A 23180-nucleotide genomic window follows, 5' to 3' on the forward strand; every position below is an offset into this window, starting at 1 on the left:
TGATATTTAGTTGCAGGTCTCCTTGCATCCACCCAGTGAGTCATTAGTGGAGAAGGCTGAGGAAATGTAAGGTTTTATTTTAAATTCTAGTTTTAAAATACAGTAGTATCTATCCTTCAGTGCAATTGTCTTGAAAGTTCTTATCAAAAGGGTCAGCTTTTTCTTCACCGCCTACAAAATGATGTAAAGCAACACTCTGAACCACCCAGGTTCTGATTTGGCCCAGACACAGCAATTTAAGAAGGCAATCTGAAACCTAGCTGGGTAGCTCTACTAGGTTCCTCGTTAAGGAAGCACAAACTTGAGCCCTGGATTTTCAAAGCTACATCTTTAAGCCCTGGAAGGACTTCTGCAAGCCTTTCTTCTTTCTAACACTCACCACTGTCTTAAGTAAATTTGCTCCTACTTTGCTCATTGCTATACATAAAACTGCAAAGGTACTACACACAATACCATATACTCTTCAGAACTGGAAGATAGGTGTATGTCGAATGATGCATTTCTAAAAGATTTCTTTCAGCCCTTATAAAACTCCTGTTGTTAATTGCCCAAAAATAGACTGAAGTGTTTTTGACTTCTCCCTTCTCTTTTAAATGCCTATGTGATTTGGAATGTCTGAATAATCTTATGACTAAACTATTTATGAAAGTTGTGTTATTCATTAAATCCTACTACAGCAGCTGCAATCCCATCTTCCTGCAGATCCTGCCATATCTTGACATACAGACCATAAGTTAGACCAACAGCACCCAGTGTACTATGCCTTTACTACTTTAAGAAGTTATTTTTAATTGTTTAGAATTACATGAACTGGCCTGTTTAAGAGTGCATGTTATGATAATTTTGTTCACAAAATGTTTTGCAGAAGTCCCCATTTCTTTATCATGGCATAATATCTATCAATAAGCACAAACTTTTGCCTCAAACCTTCAGAAAACCTGATCTACGAAATGAACAGCAGTGTAAGAAGGCAGCTCGTGAAAGGTTTTAATCTCTGACATTGAGTATAAGTTCAGATTATAATAAATATTAATTAGAACACAAAAGTATTGTAGACAACATTGTTCAGACCGGCACACCTCACAATTTTAAGAGTGACACGTTGTAGAGCTGTTTTGAGGACTAATGGGGCAAAATGCTGCTAAGTAACGTAATTTTTTATTTAAAAGCATGTGATTTCATCCACAAAATGCCTTGTACTTATAGAAAATACTGTATTACAATGGAACATGTGCATTTAGATTCTAGACCTCATACAAAAAGATGCTTTCCAAGTTTCCTTCTCAGGCTTGCACTGACACCTACTGGGAATATTTGTGAATCTCAAAACCCACAGCCCTGAGACATCGGAAGCTTTTCAACTCGGGAATGAATGAGCTATGATTCAATTAATTGGCTGATTATACCATGTATTTGCTATTTGACCACTGAAAAAATCTCCACAGTTTTTGAGGGAAGATTTAACAAGCTGTAAATTAAGATATCAGAGACGATGCAATGCTCCAGCTGTAACTATGGATTTTTTCTATAGAACTATTACTTAATTGTTTAGCATAGAAAGAAGCAGAGTAAAAGCAAACAAATCAGCTTTCTTCTTCCTAAGATTAAAAAAACGTGATAGGCCTTAGCTAGAAAACATTCCAAGGAGAACAGCACATAAGTTCATTGTTAAAACAAGGCAGTTAAAACCAAAACAAACCCTTAAGTATTTCTTCAGTTCCTCAGTTTGTTACTACTCCTAAACACAGCACCAGCAGATTTCACGTCGCAGTTCCAAGGCAGACACCAGTCCCTTGCTACGTATTCATTAAAAGAGAAAGACTAGAGAAATAGTCCAGTCATTACATGACAACCAAACCCACTTCCAGTTCCAAAGAACAGTTAAACATACAGTCCAGTATAATAAAACAGTGCTAACAGTTGAGCAAAAATTTATATGTGTAGTCTGGTACAGACAGATTGTAAAACTCACCTGCCACACGGGAAGCTGTTGAGGACCTTTTCCAGCTCCTATTGGAATCCAGCGCAGAGCTCTAACGAGTTTAACAGGGATTAAATACATTCTCAAAATTTTTAAAACTATGAAAGTGAGTCACGTAAATATTGCAAGTGTAAGGTAAAACACTTCCTTCATGCACCAATGACAGAAACCCAACTTTTAAACTATTCGTTTTTCTATTCCTCCCAACTAGGAGTGACTATTGAGTAACAAAGTCACACTGTGGAGAACTGCTGTGTCCAGACAGACCATAGTCTCGCCTTGCTAAAAAACTGCTGAAGATGGGAATCTTACCTGTCAGATGTTTTCTGTTTGGAGATTAAATTTAGATGCATCAATTTGTGGGTTTTTTATTGTTTGTTTATTGTTTGGTTGGTTTTTTTTAAACATTTGGACAGAAAAAATAGGTATTCCTGTAAATGTTGGCAAGTTGCTTCAAATGCTATTAAGCATTTCAAGTACCTCAAAACCTTACATATATATATAAAAAAGTGAAAATTACTAAATAAAATATTTCAGCAACAGATAGTTTTCAGATAGTCCCAAATAAACAAGAGTGGGTCAACAGGCTGATACAGACTATGAAGAAAAGTGTTTTCAAATGATCTTCAGCATAAAACCACCCATATTCTAAAACAGGGACAAATGCATTTTCAGTGTTAGCATTTGGCTTTCCAACGAATCAGGAGGCACACATCCCAGAAGATTTTTGAAATACTGCTTTATTTTCCAGTGAATATCCAACTTGCAACACTTGTATCATTGCTTAAGAGCCCTCAAAGTGACGAAATACTAAAATCTACAGCTCCAGTGCACAGTTAATTAGATATCTAAATATTAATAAAAATTATCAGTGCAAAAATAAACATGAATTCAGTATACAGTTAAATGTGTTTCGTATAAAGATATTGGGCTTTGAGCAGATACACATCAAATAATCTGGCACGAGGGATGCCATTTTCAGTCTGTGCTCAAAACAAAACTATTCCACACCCAATTCTAAAGGCAGACAAGAACTAATTTTTCCTTTTTAAACGAAAGCCTGAGCTTAGTTACAACATACATCATGGGTACGTAAGCTGAAAAACTAGAGTTCACCTCCTATTCAAATAGGTGTTGTTCTAAAAGAGGCTTTCCTATTTTTCATGTGTGGGATACTTTTGAGACATCTACACTTTTTCCATCCACAACAGAGAATTAACAACATTCCAGCATGCCCCAGTGTCAGCAAGTCCCTTTTCAGTCCAGATACACGATGATGATTGATGAAGCTGTTGGGCCTACAGTAGCGGGCAGAGCAGCTTGGCAGGAATTCAGTGTTATTGAAAGAAATCTCAAAATACTTATTCCATCTCCTCTACTAACTTTAATCACACTATCAACATGCTGCCAGGAACGGAGCCTTGACACCAAGCCATAAACTTACACAAGCAGCCATTGTTGGCGTATTACTGTTGCAATACAGGTAAGGGTAAATTCTGTTTAATTTTACCTGTTTCCATTCCAGATTGGACACCAGCTAAATTATGGAAAGATATTTCCTGTACTAATGGTTAGCTTGCAGCAAATTTCATTAAGGTACTATGCTGCATTTTGCTCGGTTAATGAACTGATGAAGTTAACTTCTTCAGTTACACTGCTATTAACTGCAAGTTTAGAAAGAAAAGAAAGCAAAACAGGAGTTTCACATACCCCGTAAGAGTAACAGTTAGTAAGAAAGCAGATCAGTACTAGAGGCGTTTTACCACTAATCTGCTCATTTGTTATGTTGATAAAGAAACAGAAATGTCTTTCCTCAATGGCTTTATAAAGTTCTGACAAGCTTATCCTAAGTAAACCAACAGCATGTCAAATATTTAAGGTAAATACTGTACTAGCTACAAAGCTAATACAAAGATCAACATGCTTCTCATGATTACTTTCGAGTGTGTTTTGGCTTTGCTTAGAACAGTAAAGCTTAAAAACAGAGGCCTGAGACATTTACAGGGAGGGAAAAGAAATTGTTGTCCAAGCTCACCAATCCATTTTTACGTTACCAAAACCCATTTAAATCTCAACTCTACTCCGTAATAATGAACATCGAACCCAAAATTACAACTGGATTTAAAACTCTGTTGAGATCTTTCATTGCTAAAGCTTCAAAGTAAAACATTCTGTAAAACAAGTTGGTTTTCCTGAAATCTATGAACAGGATTTGCAGTTTTCCCAGTGAATTCTCAGCGAACTAGGGCTGGAACCTATTACACCTACTTTTTGGGAAAGGGCTGTGGCTGCACACTGGGATAGTTAATGTTACATTAGTCTCTGTTTTCCCAAATGATACAATACTCTCTGCAGATGGGAAAGAATTCCAGTTTGCAACTCCCTGAGCTGATGTAGTCACGCAATGTAATTTCCAGTCCCACTTTCCAACAAACGAAGAAATACTGGCATTCCACCTGCCCTGAACAAAACAGGCATAGATAGGCACTTAAGCTGAAAGTATGCAAACCTTCCCTTCCCATCCCAAACCTGTAGAGGAAATCCTCCTTTTTTCTTATGTGTTTCAGCTTTCCGAAAGAATCTCAATTTAAGTCAGAAGCAACAGAGTATTGGCACAAACCCAGCATTACTAAAAAAGAAAGGCCTTAAAAAGAAACATATTTGGCCAGTTCCTTCTCCATCTCAGAATACTGCTCTTTGAGGCGCTCCATAGCTTTTCTGTGCTCTTCGTCCACCTCTGCTCGCTTGTTTTGTTGTTCTTTCATGAATTCCTCCCAGTGGGCTATGTGCTTCTCTTCACGAGCCATCAGCTTGTCCGCCTGAAGCTGACAGGAGGAAAATACGAAGTTTTAACAACCATTTCCATATTAAAATGAAGGGTTTAAGGAGAGCTACATAATGCTGAAGTGTCAGGGAAACTGCACTTTTACTTCAGTACAGTGAAACTAGCAAAAAGGTGAAACTAAAAAGAAAAAGTTTATTTTAATAAAGTATAGTCAATCCAAAACAAATAATAAAAAGTCTGTGGTACTATTAATGTGACAGTATTAGCAACAACAGCTTTTCTGTGCTACAGTCTGGTGAAAAATAATTAAATAAATAAACCGAAAGACACATTAAAGCTACTAGTTCCCCTAGTTCGCTTCTGTTAGCTTCTAAAGATCACACTTGTTGCATTATTTGCTCCTCTGATTACTGACAATGTCAGAAGCACTGTAAGCAGCAGATATAGATCAGTATTATCTTTAAATTTTCTTTTAAAATGAGCTTCTGCTTTTGGGAACATAGTATTCAACGTTTTTAGCCCCTTAGTTATGGTGAAAGAAACCCACCCCAACCAGCACATGGACACCGCTTTTCTTTTTTCTTTTTTTTTTTAATTTTTCCCCTTTTCTTGTGTTCACACAGAAAGAAGCTGCCTACTGACACAGACAAGACTCAGGGAGTCCACTGTTCTTAAAGTATCCCAAAGAGAAATAATTTAAATACAATAAAGCTAATTTTTGATTAAGTGGTCTTAAAAGACCTGACAATCTGCATCTAGTACAGCAAGTATGGCCAGGCCTATGTTATATAAAGGCTACAGATTAAAAATGCACTTGAAGCATTACTGTATCTGAGTTATAAGGAAATCAGTAGCCCCACTATATTTCATATCTGTGAGTGCTAGACAAAATTTTAGAGTTATGTATGTCTATTATTTAGGTACATCTGCATTACCAGAGATTAAAGGATCAACACTCAAGACAACATTTGAGATTTTATGTCAAATACCTGTAAACAGAATGCTTCTATGTTTCACAGCAAATTACAATGGCTAACAAAACTATAAATTATACGTCAGCCAATCCGTCAACATATTGCTTCTCTTCTTTTACATTTGCTACTTTCCCCTTGAATGTCTCATTTGTTGAAACAAAAGTATTTTCTACATTCCTGAATACATTTTTCAAGTGAGAAACAAACCACCTTTCTATTTTACCACAATGCTTAGGTTCAGCATAGTAATTAGGTACCAGTCTTGACGAAAAGCCTCTAATACAAAAAGGAAAGAGTGAAATAGAATATAATAACATAGATATTCAATGTTTTGAAACTGGCAGTTAGTGTTTCTGCTTTGGCCAGCTACCTCTCACTGTGATTGATGTCTTCCTTTACAAATAAGTTATTTTTCCCCCTCATACTTTCATATTGCTTGGCTTCTGGTAAGTCTGACTCTTTTCACCCTCTTATCTTCAGGAAAAAAACCACAAAACCAAAACCCCAAATAAAAAATAAATAAATTCTAACTACCTAGAAACAGGGATCATATACACATTCAATATGCATGTCAACATGAGATATACTTATGTGGATTGCTTGCATACAGTATTAACAGTCTGGCCTCCTTATATTATAGATGCTGAAGTTACAATAAATCTAGGCAGTTGTTCTTACATTTGTTCCATCTTCCAGCAAAAGAGAGGATTCATCCTTTTTCTTCCACTTCCTTTTTAATTTATCAGCAATAACTATTTTCTATGTTACAGCACTTCTGTGCAGGAATAAATACTACCGTACAGCTTTAAGAGACATCTGGCGTTTTTGACAACTAAAGGTAACGGAAACCCATTTATGTATTTCACACACTCTATGCATTGTTCTTCAAGACCAGGCATCATGGGTTAAATACATTATTTTTGCCATGCAGCATTTATACACATCGTAACAACATTATGCCAAGATCCATTTTGTTTGCAACAGATGCAGCACTAGCCACTAACAAAATACACCAGTGTATACTGGTGCCTTGACTAGTACACTAGTTCATTCCACAGGTTTTGTAACTGGTGGTGCACCACACACTCGTTGACAGGATTACACAGCACCTACCCAAACCGCACTTCAGTGAGACTAACCCATGCTCCTCACAACATAAATAGTTTGCAAGTAACATAAAAGTCATGTTGCTACTTTCTACTTTCATCTTCCACTGCACCATTTCTATCAAAGGACATAAAATGATTTACCTAGTAAAACAAAGACATTTCTAGAACATGAGATAGTGAAGTTTAGTCTACCAAAAGTTTGTGGTCTAACTCCTTTTTCCCAAAATACTTCTCGCCTTCCCCTGCTCAGTCAGTCTTTAGCTTGTTCTGGCACAGAAGTGACATTATGAAATAAAGGGATATTAGCAGCCAGGCTATGTACGTTGCCTAATCTATGCCTAAATAAAAATTTAAACAGTTGAGTACTGAGAAGTAATCGCTTTAAGTGCTTATTCTTTAAATATATAAAAGCGAGCAGCATTCCACTGAAATAGTAACTGATTTTATAGAGTAAGATTGATGTTGGGAAAAAATGTAACTGTGTAATTGCAATTTACACCTTTAACAAAGTAAAAAGTAGCAGATAAGACTAAACAAACACTTTAGAAAATAGAAAATAAATAATAAGATATTCTAGAACAAGCAAGTAAGAATGACAAGAAATACCAAGGAAAAGACACCGGGGACATAAACACTGTTTTCACTCTCCCACCCTGGTAACAATTTGGAAAACCCCACTGTAGCAGCCCAGCGCACACCTTGGGCACTGCAGCCTGCCTTCCTAGAAAACAAACTCAAACCCAACTATTCTCAGCAGCACCTCCAAACCACTTAAACACTTAAACAAACACTTAAAGCCGCTGAGTGGATCTGTTTGTGTGTGTGAGTCAATCGTGAAACCAGTATTTCTATTCCTACCAGAGGAATAGCTGTGTGAAGAGCAAAACCAACAGAGTGTGATTCATAATGGATGTGTGCCTTAGGATACAGATCTTTCAACCAAAGCCTATGTTGCAGTGTAAACTTGCTTCTCATTAGAAGTTAAAGAATCCACGCAGGAGAGACCTATGAATGCTGCAGCTGTGGGATAAGCTTCAATGAGCACTTCAGTCTCGTTAGGCATCACAGAACAGTGTGAGAGAGAAATCCTGACCAAAGACAGGTTCCTCCTATGCCCACATCCAACTGCAGCACCTCCTGCAAAAGACACCAACCCTGGAGCTAAGGCACTAAAAGGCTTCCCTTATCCGAGTCTTCTCTGCTGTCTCTTAACAGCTACTACCGTGGTACAGCCTCACCCAGCAGAACACGGCTAACAGTCTCTTGAGAACCCAGGCTCCCACACAAGACATCGACATCTAGCTCTCCAGCCACAAGAAGATTCAGTTTCTCAGCACAGGAAGGTGACTTTTGCAAGACCCCTTCAGGTTTGCCCTGTATTGTACTTCCCAACTCCTACCACATCCTCTTCATATGCAGGGCTACTAACTTCACTGCTTTATTCCAATGACCGTAACGCTTAGGAGGAAAAACTAATTAAATCAAGACACTATGCAAAAAATATTGTGCCCTAATTGTAGCTGCAGCTGTAGCACAGCTAGAAAGCACAGAAGTCCATATAGATAGATAAACAACCTCTCTTGTTAAGTATGCTATTGGCAGTCATAAAGAATCTTTAAAATACCAAGTTTTTCTAAATGTATAGACATCTTGGCGTGGATTTGTACTTCTCAACTCAAAAGTCACTCTCAAAAAGCAAACAGTTTCCAACAGTCAGCATAATTACATATATTAGGGATCTGTAGAGACAATACTGAGTGTATTTTATACTATCAATTAATAATCTTCAAATTTAGAGATTTGCAAAAAGTTTGTTTTACAGAAAACAATATGCATAGAATTTGACAGTGCGTCTGGCAAATTAATTTCCAGGGCAATTTCATAAAGGTGAGGAAAAGATCATCTTCACTTTAAGGTGACAGAACTTCAGGTTCTTTTCCATCAATTTGTTATTTAGGAAGCTTTCCAATGTCGTGTTACATTTCTCACTCCTCAAAGTCTGATGACTTTAAAACTGAAGAAATAACCTCAATCAATTTAAATATTAATACAAATTGGTTCTGTTGTCTCAAGTGCCAGGATCCCTACTAAGGAAATGTTAATTCATTACACATTTAATCTCACGCCGAGTGGAAAAGAGCATATGAACATAATTTGACAGGAGCAATCTTTGAAATACATACCTTCTCTTCCTAAATGTGAACTGAAAATTGACGCAAAGAGTTAAGGCTCTAGGCATCTCCTGTAGCTTGCTGACACAAGTTATGACAATGGTAAGAACAACGATCAACCACTAGAGAACTGTATCACCTCAGTGATGCTGATACACACAGAACTCCAGTAGGTTAAGAACAAGTTGTCATGACTACAATAACTGTTAGTAGTTCACACGCCAGCTTTTGCATGTTCTCGGAAATTTTGTATTCAGGAAATGTTTAATAGCATTCTGAGCAACCTCAAACATGTTACTGTGTCTCAGTGATTTAGGTTTAAAACAAAATCACTAAAATAACCCAAACAAAAAATCCCACCAACAAAATTTACTCTTAATAAATATGTTTTAATGAATTATCAGTCCTCTAAAACTGTAATTTGTACATACAAGGTAAAAAAGCTGGCTATATGCAGAGTGGTCGATGTTTTGAGATGTTAAGAGATGTATGTACAATAAAATACCTTTTTACTAAAAAAAAATAAAATCTAATTCACGTATCACAACTCACAAGACAGTCTTGGTATTAAAGAGCTACAGAATATTCCAGGATCAATCTCTACAGTTTCCCTAACCTGATATATTTCCTGTGTAGAGTGAAGAGAAAGAACTGAAAAACTTTCGCTTATGGCATTTACCCTGATGGTGGAGACCTATTTCCAGTTCCTTTATACATCGAATAATAAAGTTCTAGATAACTAATGTCAATTACGATCTTGAATATTCAGAACAGTTTATTATTCTCACATGCTTTTTTAGTCAGCTGTCTCAAAGGACTACAGAACTGATACACACCCAGCGAAGTCCAGAAAGCACTTGCAGTAGTGATAAGTAACTTCTGTTAAAATTTGTACTTTTTCCTGTCATTAAGAAGGAAAAGATGCCTGCATGTTTGAAAATGCAGGTACAGTTGCATGAGAAAGTAATCATTTTTCAAAAAAGTTTGGAAGAGTAGTAATTCAGTGTTAATTATTTTTAAACTTCTAACATTGCAAGACCAGCCCAACTACGTAGAAGATAAATTGAAATAAATTCTGGCCCATGCACAGTCAGCAAGACACTTCAAATGAAATACTTGCAGAATTCCCAAATTACTGAAAACTTCTAGTTACAAATTTTGGATTGCTGGTAATGATTAAAACCCCAGAAACAGACACTTTTGCTTTTAGGTTTCATTCTTTTGTTTCCAGGGCTGCCAACTGGAGAAACTAATTTGTAAACCAAAAATCTCACAAAGAAAAGCACATGCAAACATGAAAATCAGTATACTTTAATAGAACTGTCCAGAGTATAGTCTGATTTTAATTCCTACCTTTTGTCATTTTAAATGACTGCTAAAACAAACAAATCTGTAAGATAATTGTACTCTAAACTCCCAAGAAAAAAAACAAACCACAAGTCCCTTTAGTCAGACAATTATAAATTAGAAAACAGCACCTAATAAACCCAACACAGCCACTTCAGAAAACATGTAAGTTTTCACTGTTCTCCTCAACCAGTCAAGAAGTGTCTACAAAGTTGTTTTGGTATTTAATTGTATAGATAAACCAGGGCATGATAACAAGACAGAAGCCAATACTATGATACTGTATTCAGACTTCAGAACAACACATTTTGTTCTTCGGTAAAACCTCCAGACCTTTGTAATGTGGGAAAATTGCCGTATGAACTAAAGCATGCAGACAGGTGTACCTGAGGCAAGAAGAAGCCTTAGGTAATTCATGATATTGTATGGTATACGTACAATATTTAACCAGGAACCGAAAAAAAAAAGTCTCAATAATTTGCCACAAACTCTAATGCTGCGTTGTCTAATGCATAAAACATTTCCTACCATGCTGTAGATTTCTATTTGAACCAAAAAATCGTTTAACTGTCAGCAACAGCACATTATACTTTAGCAGTTTACAATCTGTATTACTGACTGGCACTTACTATCATCTACTGCACAGAAAACACTTTTTTACCCCACCTGAAAAGGTCTACGAAGTTGTACAAATGGTATTTCTCCGTGGCTGTTAATTTGGAAAAATCTGGGTAGAGTATTTTGTTTCCTTCATCACAGAATCATCTTCTCACCCTCAAACACTCTTAGAACTCCAGCTCTAGCCTCCTATAAATCTTCCAGCTCCAGACCACACGGATGCAGCTTTTTCCTGTCTTTTATTGCTAGTTATCCATTCTTTCAGCAACTCCTCTTCTCCAAACAATATTTCAGCTGTACTGGTAGAAGTTCCTTGAGTCGCCGAAAAGAACATAAGCCATGGCAAGCTGTTAAAACTTCACTTTTCACATGTAACCTAAATACTTAGCCTAAATTTCTGTCTTTCAGTATAACTTCACAAATACAAGGGTTTGGGAAACTCAGACTAAGCTTAGGATCTGTTCTATGTTTGTAACAATGCCTACTACTTTTATGAGTAATTTTTTAACTAAGATATTTAGACATCACTAAATTTGGAAGATTTTCAGCTTTCAGGTTCACATAAAAACTTGAGAATAGTTTTGAGCTAGTCTTGTAATTTGCCTTAGATATAAACCAAAGCTTCTCTAAATTACAAATATAGTTGCTGCTGTATTCATTCCTGTTCCGGGAATTCCCTTTGACGTGTTAGTAAATTTATACATTTTGGCAGTTATACCTTTCATATGCCTTTTATATCAACACCTATGTTCAGACATCAGTTATTTGGAAAAAAAATCTGATTACGAAACCCTTTTTTCACTCAATAGTGCACACTGCTTGAACTTGAAAAATAGTAAAGCCATCTTGTACACAGTACTGACTCACATGAGTCAGTTCTGTTTATTTCTATACTTTACTGTCATTGGTTATGCAAAAAACTAACATTTGTAAGAACATCAGAGTTTTCAGTAAACTTTGTTTTTGCTATTACCTGGGCTATTTTTGCTGAAATTAGAAAACACAAATAAAACCACTTCAAAAAAGCCCAAACCAAACCCGCCACCATCTGAGACAGACACAGGCTTTGAGAAATGTTACCATAGTAGATCATGCTGCAAGCAATTAAGAGGTAAGAGCGTAACGGAAAGTGTTAGGTAGCTTCCAGTAGAAACCTGTACCCTTCTACATAAAAATATTTAAAACAAGTAAGAATATAGCACACACAAACAAGTTTACAAAATTTCTTGAAGTCTTCTCTAGTTTCTCCCACAAGCTTAAAGTAATCCTCAGCTTGAACTACCAACTAAATAGCACTGAGATCTGGATGGGATGACTACTCAACAAAACAGGAGACTCCACGAGTGCCTCTTTCAATGACACTCCCGTAATCACAAATTACTTTACACCCTAAGTGAGAATGTGATAGGGACAACATAATTTCGCTTTTGTTACTTGGCTGATAGCAGTAGCTGAAAGGAACTACACAAAAGAGAATTAGTAAAGCCATTTTATAAAATTCATTCTGTTCAGCAGAAATTGAATTAATGTCACTGAGGGCTGCTAACACTAATCACTTGACACTAGGTTCTTCCAAAACTCCATTATTTTTTCTGAACACCTGATTTCAGAAAGGAAAGGAAAAAGCATTTCTCCTCAAGTGGCTGCACTACAATAACAACTTTTATCTATAATTTTTAAAAAGTTCCCTATCAGTTACTACTCACATTTGGAAAGTTTCAAGCCGAAATGTCTTACTATACAAGCTTAAAGAAATGCTACAAATCCTGAATAGATATTAGTATTTCTCCACTACACATAAAAAAAAAAAAAGTGGAAACATACAGCTAAATTTTTTAAAAAGAATAGTTACCATTCTTATTGAGTGTTCATTTTATAAGTTATACATTTTTTATAAAAGTTCTACTTCAAACAAACAGTAGCAGCAGTGTAAGAATTTCCTGCTTAACCTCTCTACCAATATCTACACCAGCGTTAGACACAAGCAAACTCTGTCAGGGTTTCACAGTGTGCTGTTCGCACAGTACCAGTATTCAACTCCAACTGGACTGCCCATCTTCACTGATTACAAAAAGGAAAGAAAAACACGACTATCAGCTTACATAAATCAATGCACAGCCTGTTTTGTATGATGGCCACAGCAAAGTCTTCAGTTTTTCTGAACTAAGTGATTATAAATAACATTTTGCAAGTAAAAAGATAACACAGGAACACAATCATGAAGGAGTAGTGGGAAAACATGAAACTAATTTCTTGTATAATTTTCCAAATCTTAGATTCAGAGCATATGCATTTCAAATGAGCAAAGTGTAGCCAACTGAAAAGATTCCAATGATTCGCATGTTCCTATAATATAGCCCTTCATTAAATAACCCATCCACAAGTGAAAAACACACTTCCTTTTCAACAAGCAATATATATAATATGGTCAATGTTCTCAGCTAACTAGGAAAGATTTACATTTCCATTCTGGTAGGTTAATAGGTGTTTTTTGTTCCACAGAAAATAATTTTTTTTCATATTTAAGCTTTCCCTGTATGTGACAAATATTACAGTCTGAGCTAGCAGGGAAAATAAAGCAAAGGAAATAAAAAAGTTTCCATGTATCAGGAGATTGTAGGAAGAGCCAGTGATACATTAACTTGCAGTCACGAACATATAGGCCACCGCAGTATGTGTTCTGTAAGTGCAGAAATGACCCTAAAAAAAGTTTTAGTATTAGTGCAAGTATATAAAGCATAGAAAAATATGCTTTTAAGTTTTGCTATACTGAAGGCAGATAAACTTGCTGTAGAAGCGCAAGACTCCTACTTAGATCACATTTTAAAAATCCATCCATCCTTTACCTTCCTCTCTTCATGCTCTCTCTCTTGGAGTCTACGCATCATATCGTTGGCAGCTTGCACTGAAATAACAAATTGCAGTAGATCAGTCTGTGGTTCTAAAGCAAAGAAACTCTCCTGAAAGGGACTTAAGACACGAGGCTGTTGCAAGTCAAAGATTGTATTCCATTGGGCCACTTGACTCTGCATGAAAAAGATTTGTCAGTATTTGCAGAAAATGCTTTACATGAATACTTGTGTGTAGACTTATCACCAAGTTTAACCCTTGCACGTTCCAGAAGCCAAAAAGAGAAAAGCAGCTAGATCCTCTTGTGCCCACACTCAGCGTGGCTGACGAGCTAAGAGTGCACTACTCAGCACCTTAGAAGACATCAAAAAAATGCTCAAGTCATTAAGTAGTAACAGGTGACCAAGTTCTATGTTTTAGTAGTTGGGGATTTCTTTTTAGTTCTTATTTTCCCCCATTAAATGTAAAAAGTGATTTAGTATAAACAATCTACATGGAGCACATCTTCATGCTGGAGCCAGCCTCGTCTTGTAAGCCTAAGCCCAGGAAAACTTCTCAATGGAAACAGGAACTGTATTCCCGTGCAGTTTTCAATACTTCATGCAGAATTAAATACACTAATTTCCCTAAAGCAATCATTTCTCCCACTAACATATCCAGTATCGAGAAATGTCTTACTTATCATCATCTTAATGCTGGTGATTTCTCACACCAGGAGGCAAGCTCCTGCTCCCAGTTAAAGAACAGATTCACTGCCCTCACAGGTGATGAGGAGCTGCGAGCACCATGACCTGGAGCATCTGGGGGCTGAGCCTGAGCCACGCAGGACCATTAGAAGACAGTAGCAAGTGACAGTTGTAGCAGACTTCCTATGGCAGGCGACAGAGGCTCCCCACCTTTTGCTATGTTTTGTCCTCTAGGGAGGTTCACCAGTGCCCAGGAGCTCATTCAGGATGGTGTAGAGAGGCGACTAAGACTGGGATGATTCACCCTGCTACTCTTCCACATAGATGTCAGTGGCATTGCAGGGGTGACCTGAGAAATATCAGGAATGACTACAGGGACCTGGGGACAGTGGTCAAATGCATGGCAGTGTGTGTAGTGTTCTCCTCAACCTTCCTGGTGAGGGGCACCTGATGGATCTTTGGGGTTAAAAGCTGGTTGCACAGTCAGTGTTGGCAGCAAAGTTTCAGTTTCTACATCCATGAGACCCATTCTGAGCAGCAAAAGCTGCCTGGAAGAGATGGGATGTACCTGACTAGGCAAAGCAAAAGCACCTTTGCCAACAGGCTGGCGAACCTGATAAGGACAGCTTTAAAATAGAAATGACAGGTGAGGGAGTGATTCCTCAAAAAACGAGATGTAAAGAAGTTGGGGACAGGGTAGGCAAATCAAGGGTCTGGATGATGGTAACAGAAGGGGCATAGCACCTTTTTCAAGGATCACCTCCTCCATGCTCAAGAAAGGTCCAGCCCAACAAGCAGCAGATCAAGCAAAGGCAGCAGGAGGCCGGGGTGGATGACCAAGGAGCTCTTAACTGAATTCAGACTTAAAAAGCAAGTGTACAGGAGGTGGGAGCAGGGGCAGGTGACCCAGGAGGAATACAGAGCTGCTGTCCGGTCATGCAGATAGGGTTAGGAAAGTCAAAGCTGATCTGGAATTGAATCTGGTGAAGGATGCAAAGGGCAACAAGAAAGGATTCTACAAGTACGTAAAGTGCAAAAGGAAATCTAGGGAAAATGCAGGCCCTCTGCTGAAGGGGGTGGCGGAGCTGGTGACAATGAACACGGAAAAGGCCAAGGTACTCAATGCTTTCCTTGCCTTAGCCTTTAGCATGAAGACCAGCCTTCAGGAATCCCAGGCCCCTGAGACCAGAGGGAAAGCCTGGAGCGAAGAAAGGATGGAGGAAGACCAGGTTAGGGAGCACTTAAACAAACTGGAAATATGTCTTAACATATTCCACAGGGCCTGACAGGTTGTGTCCATGGGTGCTGAGGGAGCTGCCTGACATCACTGTGAGGCCACTCTCTCTCTTTGAAAGGTCACTGTGACTGCAAGAGGTTCCTGAAGACTGGACTCCTATCTTCAAGGGTAAGAAGGAAGGGCCAGAGAACTACTGACCAGTCAGCCTCCCCTCAATCTCAGGAAAGGTGATGGAAAAAAGTCCTGGAAGCATTTCTAGACACATGAAGAACAAGAAGGTAACTGGGAGTAGTCAGCATGGATTTAGGAATGGGAAATCATACTCAACCAACCTAACAGCCTTCTATAATGCAGCAACTAGCTGGGTGGATGGGGGAAAAGCGGCTTCAGCAAGGCTTTTGAAGCTGTCTCCCCTAACATCCTCATAGACAAACTAAACAAAGCACAGGTTAGATAAGTGGACAGGTGAGGTGGATTGAGAACTGGCTGAAAAGCCAAGTCTAGAGTCTGCGATCAGCAGCGTGGAGTCAAGTTGGAGGCAAGTCACTGCTGGTTTACCTCAAGGGTCAGCACTGCAGCCAATACTGTTTAACATCTTCATTAGTGACCCAGATGCTGGAGCGAAGTGCACCCTCAGCAAGTTTGCAGATGATACAAAACCAGGAGGAGTGGCTGAAAGACTACACGGTTGTGCCGCCATTCAGAGGGACCCTGAGCAACTGGAAGTTGGGGTGAGGGAAGTCTTACCAAGTTCAACACAGGGAAATGACAAGTCCTGCACGTGGGGAGAAATAATCCCAGGCAGCAATAGGTCCAGCAACACAGGCTGCACCTGTAGTAGTTTGTCCACTTCCAGGTTTCCCAGTAAACAAAAGAAATGGACTTCTGGAAGCAAGACCAGTGCATGGCCACAAATCCGATTAAGGGACTGGAGCATCTTCCATATGAAGAAAAGCTGAGAGAGCTGGGACTGTTCAGTCTGGAGGAAAGAACGCCTGGGGGGATCTCATTAACGTGAATAAATATCTGCTTGATGGGAATGAAGATGAGGGAGCCAGACTCCTCTCTTACAGTGCTCGTTGCCAGGACAAGGGGCAGTGGGCACCAACTGAAACACAAGATTCCACCTAAACACAGGAAAACTTTTCTCCTGTGAGGGTGGTCAAATACACATTGCCCAGAAAAGCTGTGGAAGCTCATCGGTAAAGATATTCAAAACCCAACTGGACACAGCCTGGACAACTGACTCTAGCTGCCCCTGCTTGAGCAGGGAGGTTGGCAAAATGACCTCCAGAGGTTCCTTCCCGCCTCGACCATTCTGTGATTCTAACACTAATGATGTACTGCACAGGTGACAATTACAAATTCAGGGAGTAATAGCAAAGGTTCACTCTATTTAGAAGGTATCAGAACACATGCCTTATTTGCATGAAATGATTTTAAGTTTCAAAGATTTTTCTGCAACCGTTAAGTGTATCGCATCACCTACCATTTCTTATTCTGAATATGTCAGACAGATGCTGTATAAATTATATGAAATTAAATGGTTATACAACACACTATACATAAAATATAACAAAACCCACACTGGCATATCTCAACTGCATAAATCTGGCAGCTAAAGCTATATAACCACACTCCTTAAAATATCTTTTTGAGAAGCTATCCTGCTGAATGTGTAAGAAAAAAAAATACTGAAAAATTAGTACAACAATTCTTAAACTTTCTTTTATAATCCAAGCAATTAAAAGAATAGAGGGTTATCATGATGACACCAGGACTAGCACACAACAATTACTACTACCACTACTACCCTACTTATGACTAAAGATAACAATTGCAGCACATTTCATAGCTATGTAGCAGCAAGTTTTGTTTTAAATCATGGGGGCAGTATTATGCTCTCCCACAGGAAAAATTAAGAAACTTGAAGGTCACACCACAGCATGCTTTCAACAAATCAGAAAACTGAAATTTTGTCGATGGCTTTAGCCAGCTTGGAGCAGTATCCTGTTTCCAAGCAGCAAAAGACTAAACTGAAATAGTTTCTTCTTAAATCATTGAAAAGCTTTAACATAACCTTAGCAAGAGCTGTGGTGGCTGGACCAATAAATACCAAAAAACGTGCCTGTTCCTTCCCTTTCAAACTTTCACAGAAATGAGAACAAAGCACCTAAATGGTCAAAAATTTATCCAAGGGTGGTAATTTTTCTACAAATCATATTTTCAATCCAAACTATTTAAATTATTCCTTAAAATGATGCTATAAGGGAAATAAGAAGCAACGTGCTTACATCTCTTGAATACTTCATTCAAATTGTCATTCATTGCTTGCTCACACTTAGGAAGAACATGTTCATTCGTTTCAAAGATTGCGTTCTTTAGATTTTCGAGTACTCGTAGTTCTCGGAGGCCGCGTTTTTCCTGCCAGAAGAATTGAAAGAAAATGAGTGGCTAACAAAGAATTCCACTTCATGAAATAAGATGGTTTCCAAATTGATAAATGCATAGCTTTATCTCAAAGACTATACCACTGTCTATTAAAGTGTAACTCAATTATTACACAATTGATATTAGTTTTGTGGGAAAAAAAAAAAAAAAAAAAAAGAGTAATACTCCATTCTTCACACTAAAATAAGGAATACTTTGAATGACACTTCTAAGAAAAGTTAGCATTTATTTAGGAAAACATGGTGTGCAAAAATGTGTTGCTTTGTATATATTATTTACAGCACATCAGAAACAACAGAGAGAAACAGAGCTTAATAGCATCTAATTTTTATAACTCAGTTGTTACAGAGAAATAACACAGCACGGATTCTGCTTGCTTAATGTCTGACCTTCCAGATTTATCATGGTATGACGTTAAAACAATTCAAGTAAAATTATTTTTACTTAAGTAAAGCAATGAAGTCAAGACTAAAAAAAAAATAACACAGCTGACTAAAGAGGCAGCCCTTCTTCTGGCTCACTGCTGATCGTGATTAATTACAAGAAGAACAAGCTCTTGCTTTATGGTTTACATTAAAAAAACCCATCAGAACACCCCACCAAAAAATCTATTTTTCTGAAGCCACAGCACGACCTCCACTGTGAATTTCACCTGCATTTTCCTTTAGACAATGAAAAGGATTCTGATATCTGCTCCAGGCTCCTGCCTGCCTTGTTCCTACTTTTACCCGCCTCTTCCGAGTTATGAGTAGAGTTGCACACAAACATTCCTGTACTGAAAGCTGCAAATCATAAAGCAATTCTAGATAACAAAAAACATACTACATCACATGAAGTAGGCAACTGGATCACCATGCCCATTTTAAAACTTCAGAAATGAAAGCACAGACAAGTAAAACTGTTCAATTAAACAGGCTCCAGACTTCCTGAATGCAAATCTACATTCTTTACACACTAGATGCGTATGTCCCACTACAACCAAAAAAATACCTGATATCTCAAAGTGAGAAACAAGTGTAATTTTGGAAGGAATTCTAAGTTGCAAAAATATAAATAATCCTGTTTTGTTATTTCTCCCCCTAGAAGTATAAACCAGAAATTAAATTTCAGGAAAAGACCTAAGAATACATGAAATTTGCCTAAGAAATGGAACAGGACTTCAGGTGCAGTGAGAGAAATATATTATAATGATATGAGTTCTAATTTTGTAATTGAGTTTAAAATTTTCCTTCCTGTAAAAAGCCATATAAAAACATTTACAGTATCCTACAACTTAGGAAGGCAAAGAAAAGAAATCATTCCTTATGACTCTCCGGTCCATATAATACAGATCTGATGAGAGTTCAGTTCACATATGTCTTTTGCTAAAGCAGTATATAAACAAATTAGACCTGCTTGAAATATTAGCTACAACTGGTGCGTGTGTGCGTGAGGGAGGACATATAAATGTAATTTTAAAAAACATCAGCTCTGCATACTGGAACTTTGAGGTATAACTGTATTTTAAGATTTTAAATTCCATGTTCTGTAAGAAAGAAAATCTACTCAGAAATAGATTTTTGTTGACACAAGAATCTACTTTTCTAAATTTTTGCTGCCACCGTGTGGAAGCCCTGTCACACTTTCCAAGAAAGTTGAATATAAACACTTCAGTGCTTTAGCCTTATTTGCAGCCATTCAGATAACATTTCATTCAATTTTTAATCATTTTCTCACTTTGCATAAACTATTGCTCCTCTCTTCCAGTAATATTACTTTCTTTCATGGAACAAAAATTAAAGCAAAATTAAATTACAACTGTGCTGGCTGAATCCAGCTGAGGCACAATGCAGTTTCTTAATCAGATGTAAACCCGTACTGGCCAACAGTATTTCCCTTGAACCAGCTAGACTTCTCTAAGATTTCAGAACTACACCATTCTTCTACATCAATATTCCTGCCAGTCTTTTGCAGGAAAAATATTTATGCCCCTTTCAAAACTTTTTACTTCCGAAGACCTAAATTACTGCTTCACTTACTAAAGATTCAGACGTATACTGTAGATGTTTTAAATTATTTTGGGCAAGATATATATGTGAAGTCTTTCTGAAGAAAATTACATGCAGATTGTAATCTCTAAAAAGATGATAGAACTGTTTAAAGTCTCATACTCTGAAGATTACAGCACCCAGTAAGATACCAATACTTACTTCAAATTCTTTAACAAAGTAACGTATTTCTCCCTGAATTACTGGTCTGTGATCCAGTAGTCTTGAATAGATTTCCCCAACATCTAGAAGATTAATGAAAGTCAGATTTTTAGTTTTTCTCTCACACTCCATGGTACAGAAGGCAAGGCACCACACACCATACTTTAATGCAAGAAGGACTACTGCTCACCAAATACATACAAAATCATGAGAGCACCAGAATAATATTTGTTGGCTATCCTATCTATTCTGCAAACAATCAACTTAGATGAAAGGCAATGAATCAGTACCCCAGGCGCCACAGACACCTTTCTGTGAAGATGAATGCTTGCCTCTGTCTCTCAGCACCCTGTTCTGCTTCGCCTCAGCACAGCTTCCACACCAGACTGTTAAGAACGGTTAAAGAGCAGAACGAAACGCTGCAGCTCCACAGAGAATCGCAGCTTAAGGTGTGGGAGTTTTCTGCAGCAAGAGACAGAAGGAAAGCTCATTACGAAGGAAAACTTAGCATTTTCTTGTATACCAGGGCCAAAGGCTTGAAAGTTAGTCTTGAAGAAGAGTGTTTACAACATAAATATGTATGAAAAATAGGCTTGGCTGTCATACAGAAAAAAATAACCAGCAAACCACCATTCAATGTAAAAGCACTCTGACAGCACAGCAAATATAGACTACTTCAGCAGACACACAGGGTAGTTCCAACAAGCACTTGGAACTGGTGGTGAACTGGCAGTGTCCCGTCTAAGGCAGAGCCCCCCCCCCCCCCCGCACCCACGGGCATCTGTTCACACCCCGACTCCCACCCCCTTCAAAAAAAAAAAAAAAAAAGCGCAGAACGATCATTTCAAACCTGGGGAAACGACACGATTGCAGCAAATAAAGCACAGGCTGAAACGCTCCCAAGTTCAAACGCTTCTACGTACAGATCACCGAGAGCAAACCGCGGGTGCGCGGGGTGAACCGAGACAAAAGCAAGGAGCTCCCCAGGAAGCTCAACGCCAGCGGCGGGGGCTGGGGGCAGCCCGGGCTCCCCGGGCACAGCCAGGCAGCCAGCCCAGCCCCCCGCTGCGGAGCCCAGCGCCACTACAGCCTCCCCGGCCCTGGCTCCACCGCCTCGAACGCGGAGCCCCGGGGGGCCTGGGCAGGGGGCTTGGGCAGGGGCCGCGGGACCTGTCAGCGCCGCCCGCCGCTAGGCCGCGCCTCCTCCAGGCCCGTTGCCCCGCGCCGCGCACGGCGGCCTCCACTGCCACCGGGGCCCAGTACCGGGGCGGCCCCGCTCCTCACCCTTTATGATGGGCTGAATGGGGGAGCCGGCGGCCAGCGCCTCCCGCTTCCTCTCGCTGGGCAGCGGGGCCGCCCCGCTCCGGCCGGGGGACGCGAGGCCGCCCCCGCTCATGGCGCCCCGCTCCAGCGGCGGCCACCGGGCGGCCCGGCCCTTCCCCGCCCGCTCAGCTTCCGCCTCGCCGCGCTGCCTCCGCGTGACGTCATCGCCGCGCGCCGGCCGCCTCAGCGCCCCGACAGCGGCCGTTGCTCTGGTAACGCGGGCGGCCCGGCCTGCCCCGACCCCCTCCGCGCCGGCGCCAGCGCAGGGCCCCACGCGTGGGCTCCTCCGGGCCCCGCACCTTGCGCCGCCGGGCACAAACCGACCGACCGCCACGAAAATCCCGCCCCCCCCCCCCCCCCCAGGGCTGGCGTGGCGGTTGGTTTCAGGTGGCGCATTCGGATAAAGCTGTTTGCTTCTGGGCACTGCGAAAGCGCCTAACGACTGTTGGGCACGTGGGCTACACAAATGAAGAGCAGCACTGTATTTTGCAATTATACAAAAGAAGGAAAAATTACATAAAATACCTACACATTTCTTTTGAAACCATTTGGGAGTGTTCAGATGTTTCCAATATACTGTCCCCTTTATAAATTGCAGTATTTTTATACAGGACTTTTTCTCATGCAATGTGAACTGGGTAACTTTTAGAACAACTTTGATCCTGTTTAGGTCATTGCACCTACAGTTTGGTTTGGTTTGATTTATTTATTTTTTTAACATCTTTTTCATTTACTATACATATCATGCTGCACTAGTCTCCGTATGGTCAACGAAGGAAGAACAGGACCACAAATTCCACTGCAGCCTTCGCTGTCCTGACCTGGAATACCTGAAAGGAGCCAGTTTGGCTGGAACAATTACTAGTTTATTAGTAGAAAACAGGTGTACTATAGATTTCTTTGTTAGTAATTAATCCTGCCCATTGTCTACTCCACACAGCTTTTATAACTAGGAGCAATTGCTTGGCTGAGGGAAAAAAAAATAATACTTTTTTTACTGTGTGAAGCTATTACAACTGACACAAACAATGATCCTTTTATTAAAATTCTGTGGCCCATCATCAAAGCCCAGAAACTGCTCACTGAAATCACGATAATATTTTTTGGACAATATATATAATCTTCTAAACTCAACTTTAAAAACGAGTGAATTGGTTTGGTTGAAAATCTCCTCCAAAATCAGTCAAAATATGATTAGGATCTGCTTAATAAAATGAATCTTTCATTGGGAAGTGTTCAATACTTCAATTAACATTATTATTAAATTCAGTAAAAATATGTTTTTCACTCCTTCATTGCTACATAGTCTGCCAATACTACATTAAATAGGCCATTAGCAGAGAAAAGAACAGTTATTAAAAAATACCATTCCCTTTCACGTATCTTCTCCCACCTCCCCCCTCCAAAAAAAAGTAACCACCTCTTGCAACCTATGGAGTAGTATTTATATTTTTCTACT

The 23180-nt window shown here is 39.2% G+C and overlaps 1 protein-coding gene across 1 annotated transcript; it reads right to left on the bottom strand.

Moving 5' to 3' along the window:
• Positions 1 to 2703: 2703 nt before the first annotated feature.
• BLOC1S5 (biogenesis of lysosomal organelles complex 1 subunit 5) lies at positions 2704 to 21862 on the bottom strand. The gene is made up of 5 exons (XM_055800029.1): positions 21683 to 21862; positions 20399 to 20481; positions 18053 to 18182; positions 13832 to 13890; positions 2704 to 4806 (listed from the first exon to the last, which is right to left on the bottom strand). The coding sequence occupies exons 1-5, from the start codon at positions 21792 to 21794 to the stop codon at positions 4627 to 4629; spliced, it is 564 nt and encodes a 187-aa protein (XP_055656004.1). The 5' UTR covers positions 21795 to 21862; the 3' UTR covers positions 2704 to 4626.
• Between the last annotated feature and the right edge of the window lie 1318 nt (positions 21863 to 23180).

The sequence above is a fragment of the Falco peregrinus genome, chromosome 3 (assembly GCF_023634155.1).
Source record: "Falco peregrinus isolate bFalPer1 chromosome 3, bFalPer1.pri, whole genome shotgun sequence".
Classification (NCBI taxonomy): domain Eukaryota; kingdom Metazoa; phylum Chordata; class Aves; order Falconiformes; family Falconidae; genus Falco; species Falco peregrinus.

What these genes read in the sequence shown, in the direction of transcription:
- BLOC1S5 (XM_055800029.1), bottom strand. Translation starts at nt 21,794, where the DNA reads ATGAGCGGGGGCGGCCTCGCGTCCCCCGGCCGGAGCGGGGCGGCCCCG. An exon ending in CATTCAGCCCATCATAAAGG is followed by an intron (nt 20,482 to 21,682) that starts GTGAGGAGCGGG and finishes TTAATCTTCTAG; the next exon opens with ATGTTGGGGAAATCTATTCA. An exon ending in ACTTTGTTAAAGAATTTGAA is followed by an intron (nt 18,183 to 20,398) that starts GTAAGTATTGGT and finishes TTCTTCTGGCAG; the next exon opens with GAAAAACGCGGCCTCCGAGA.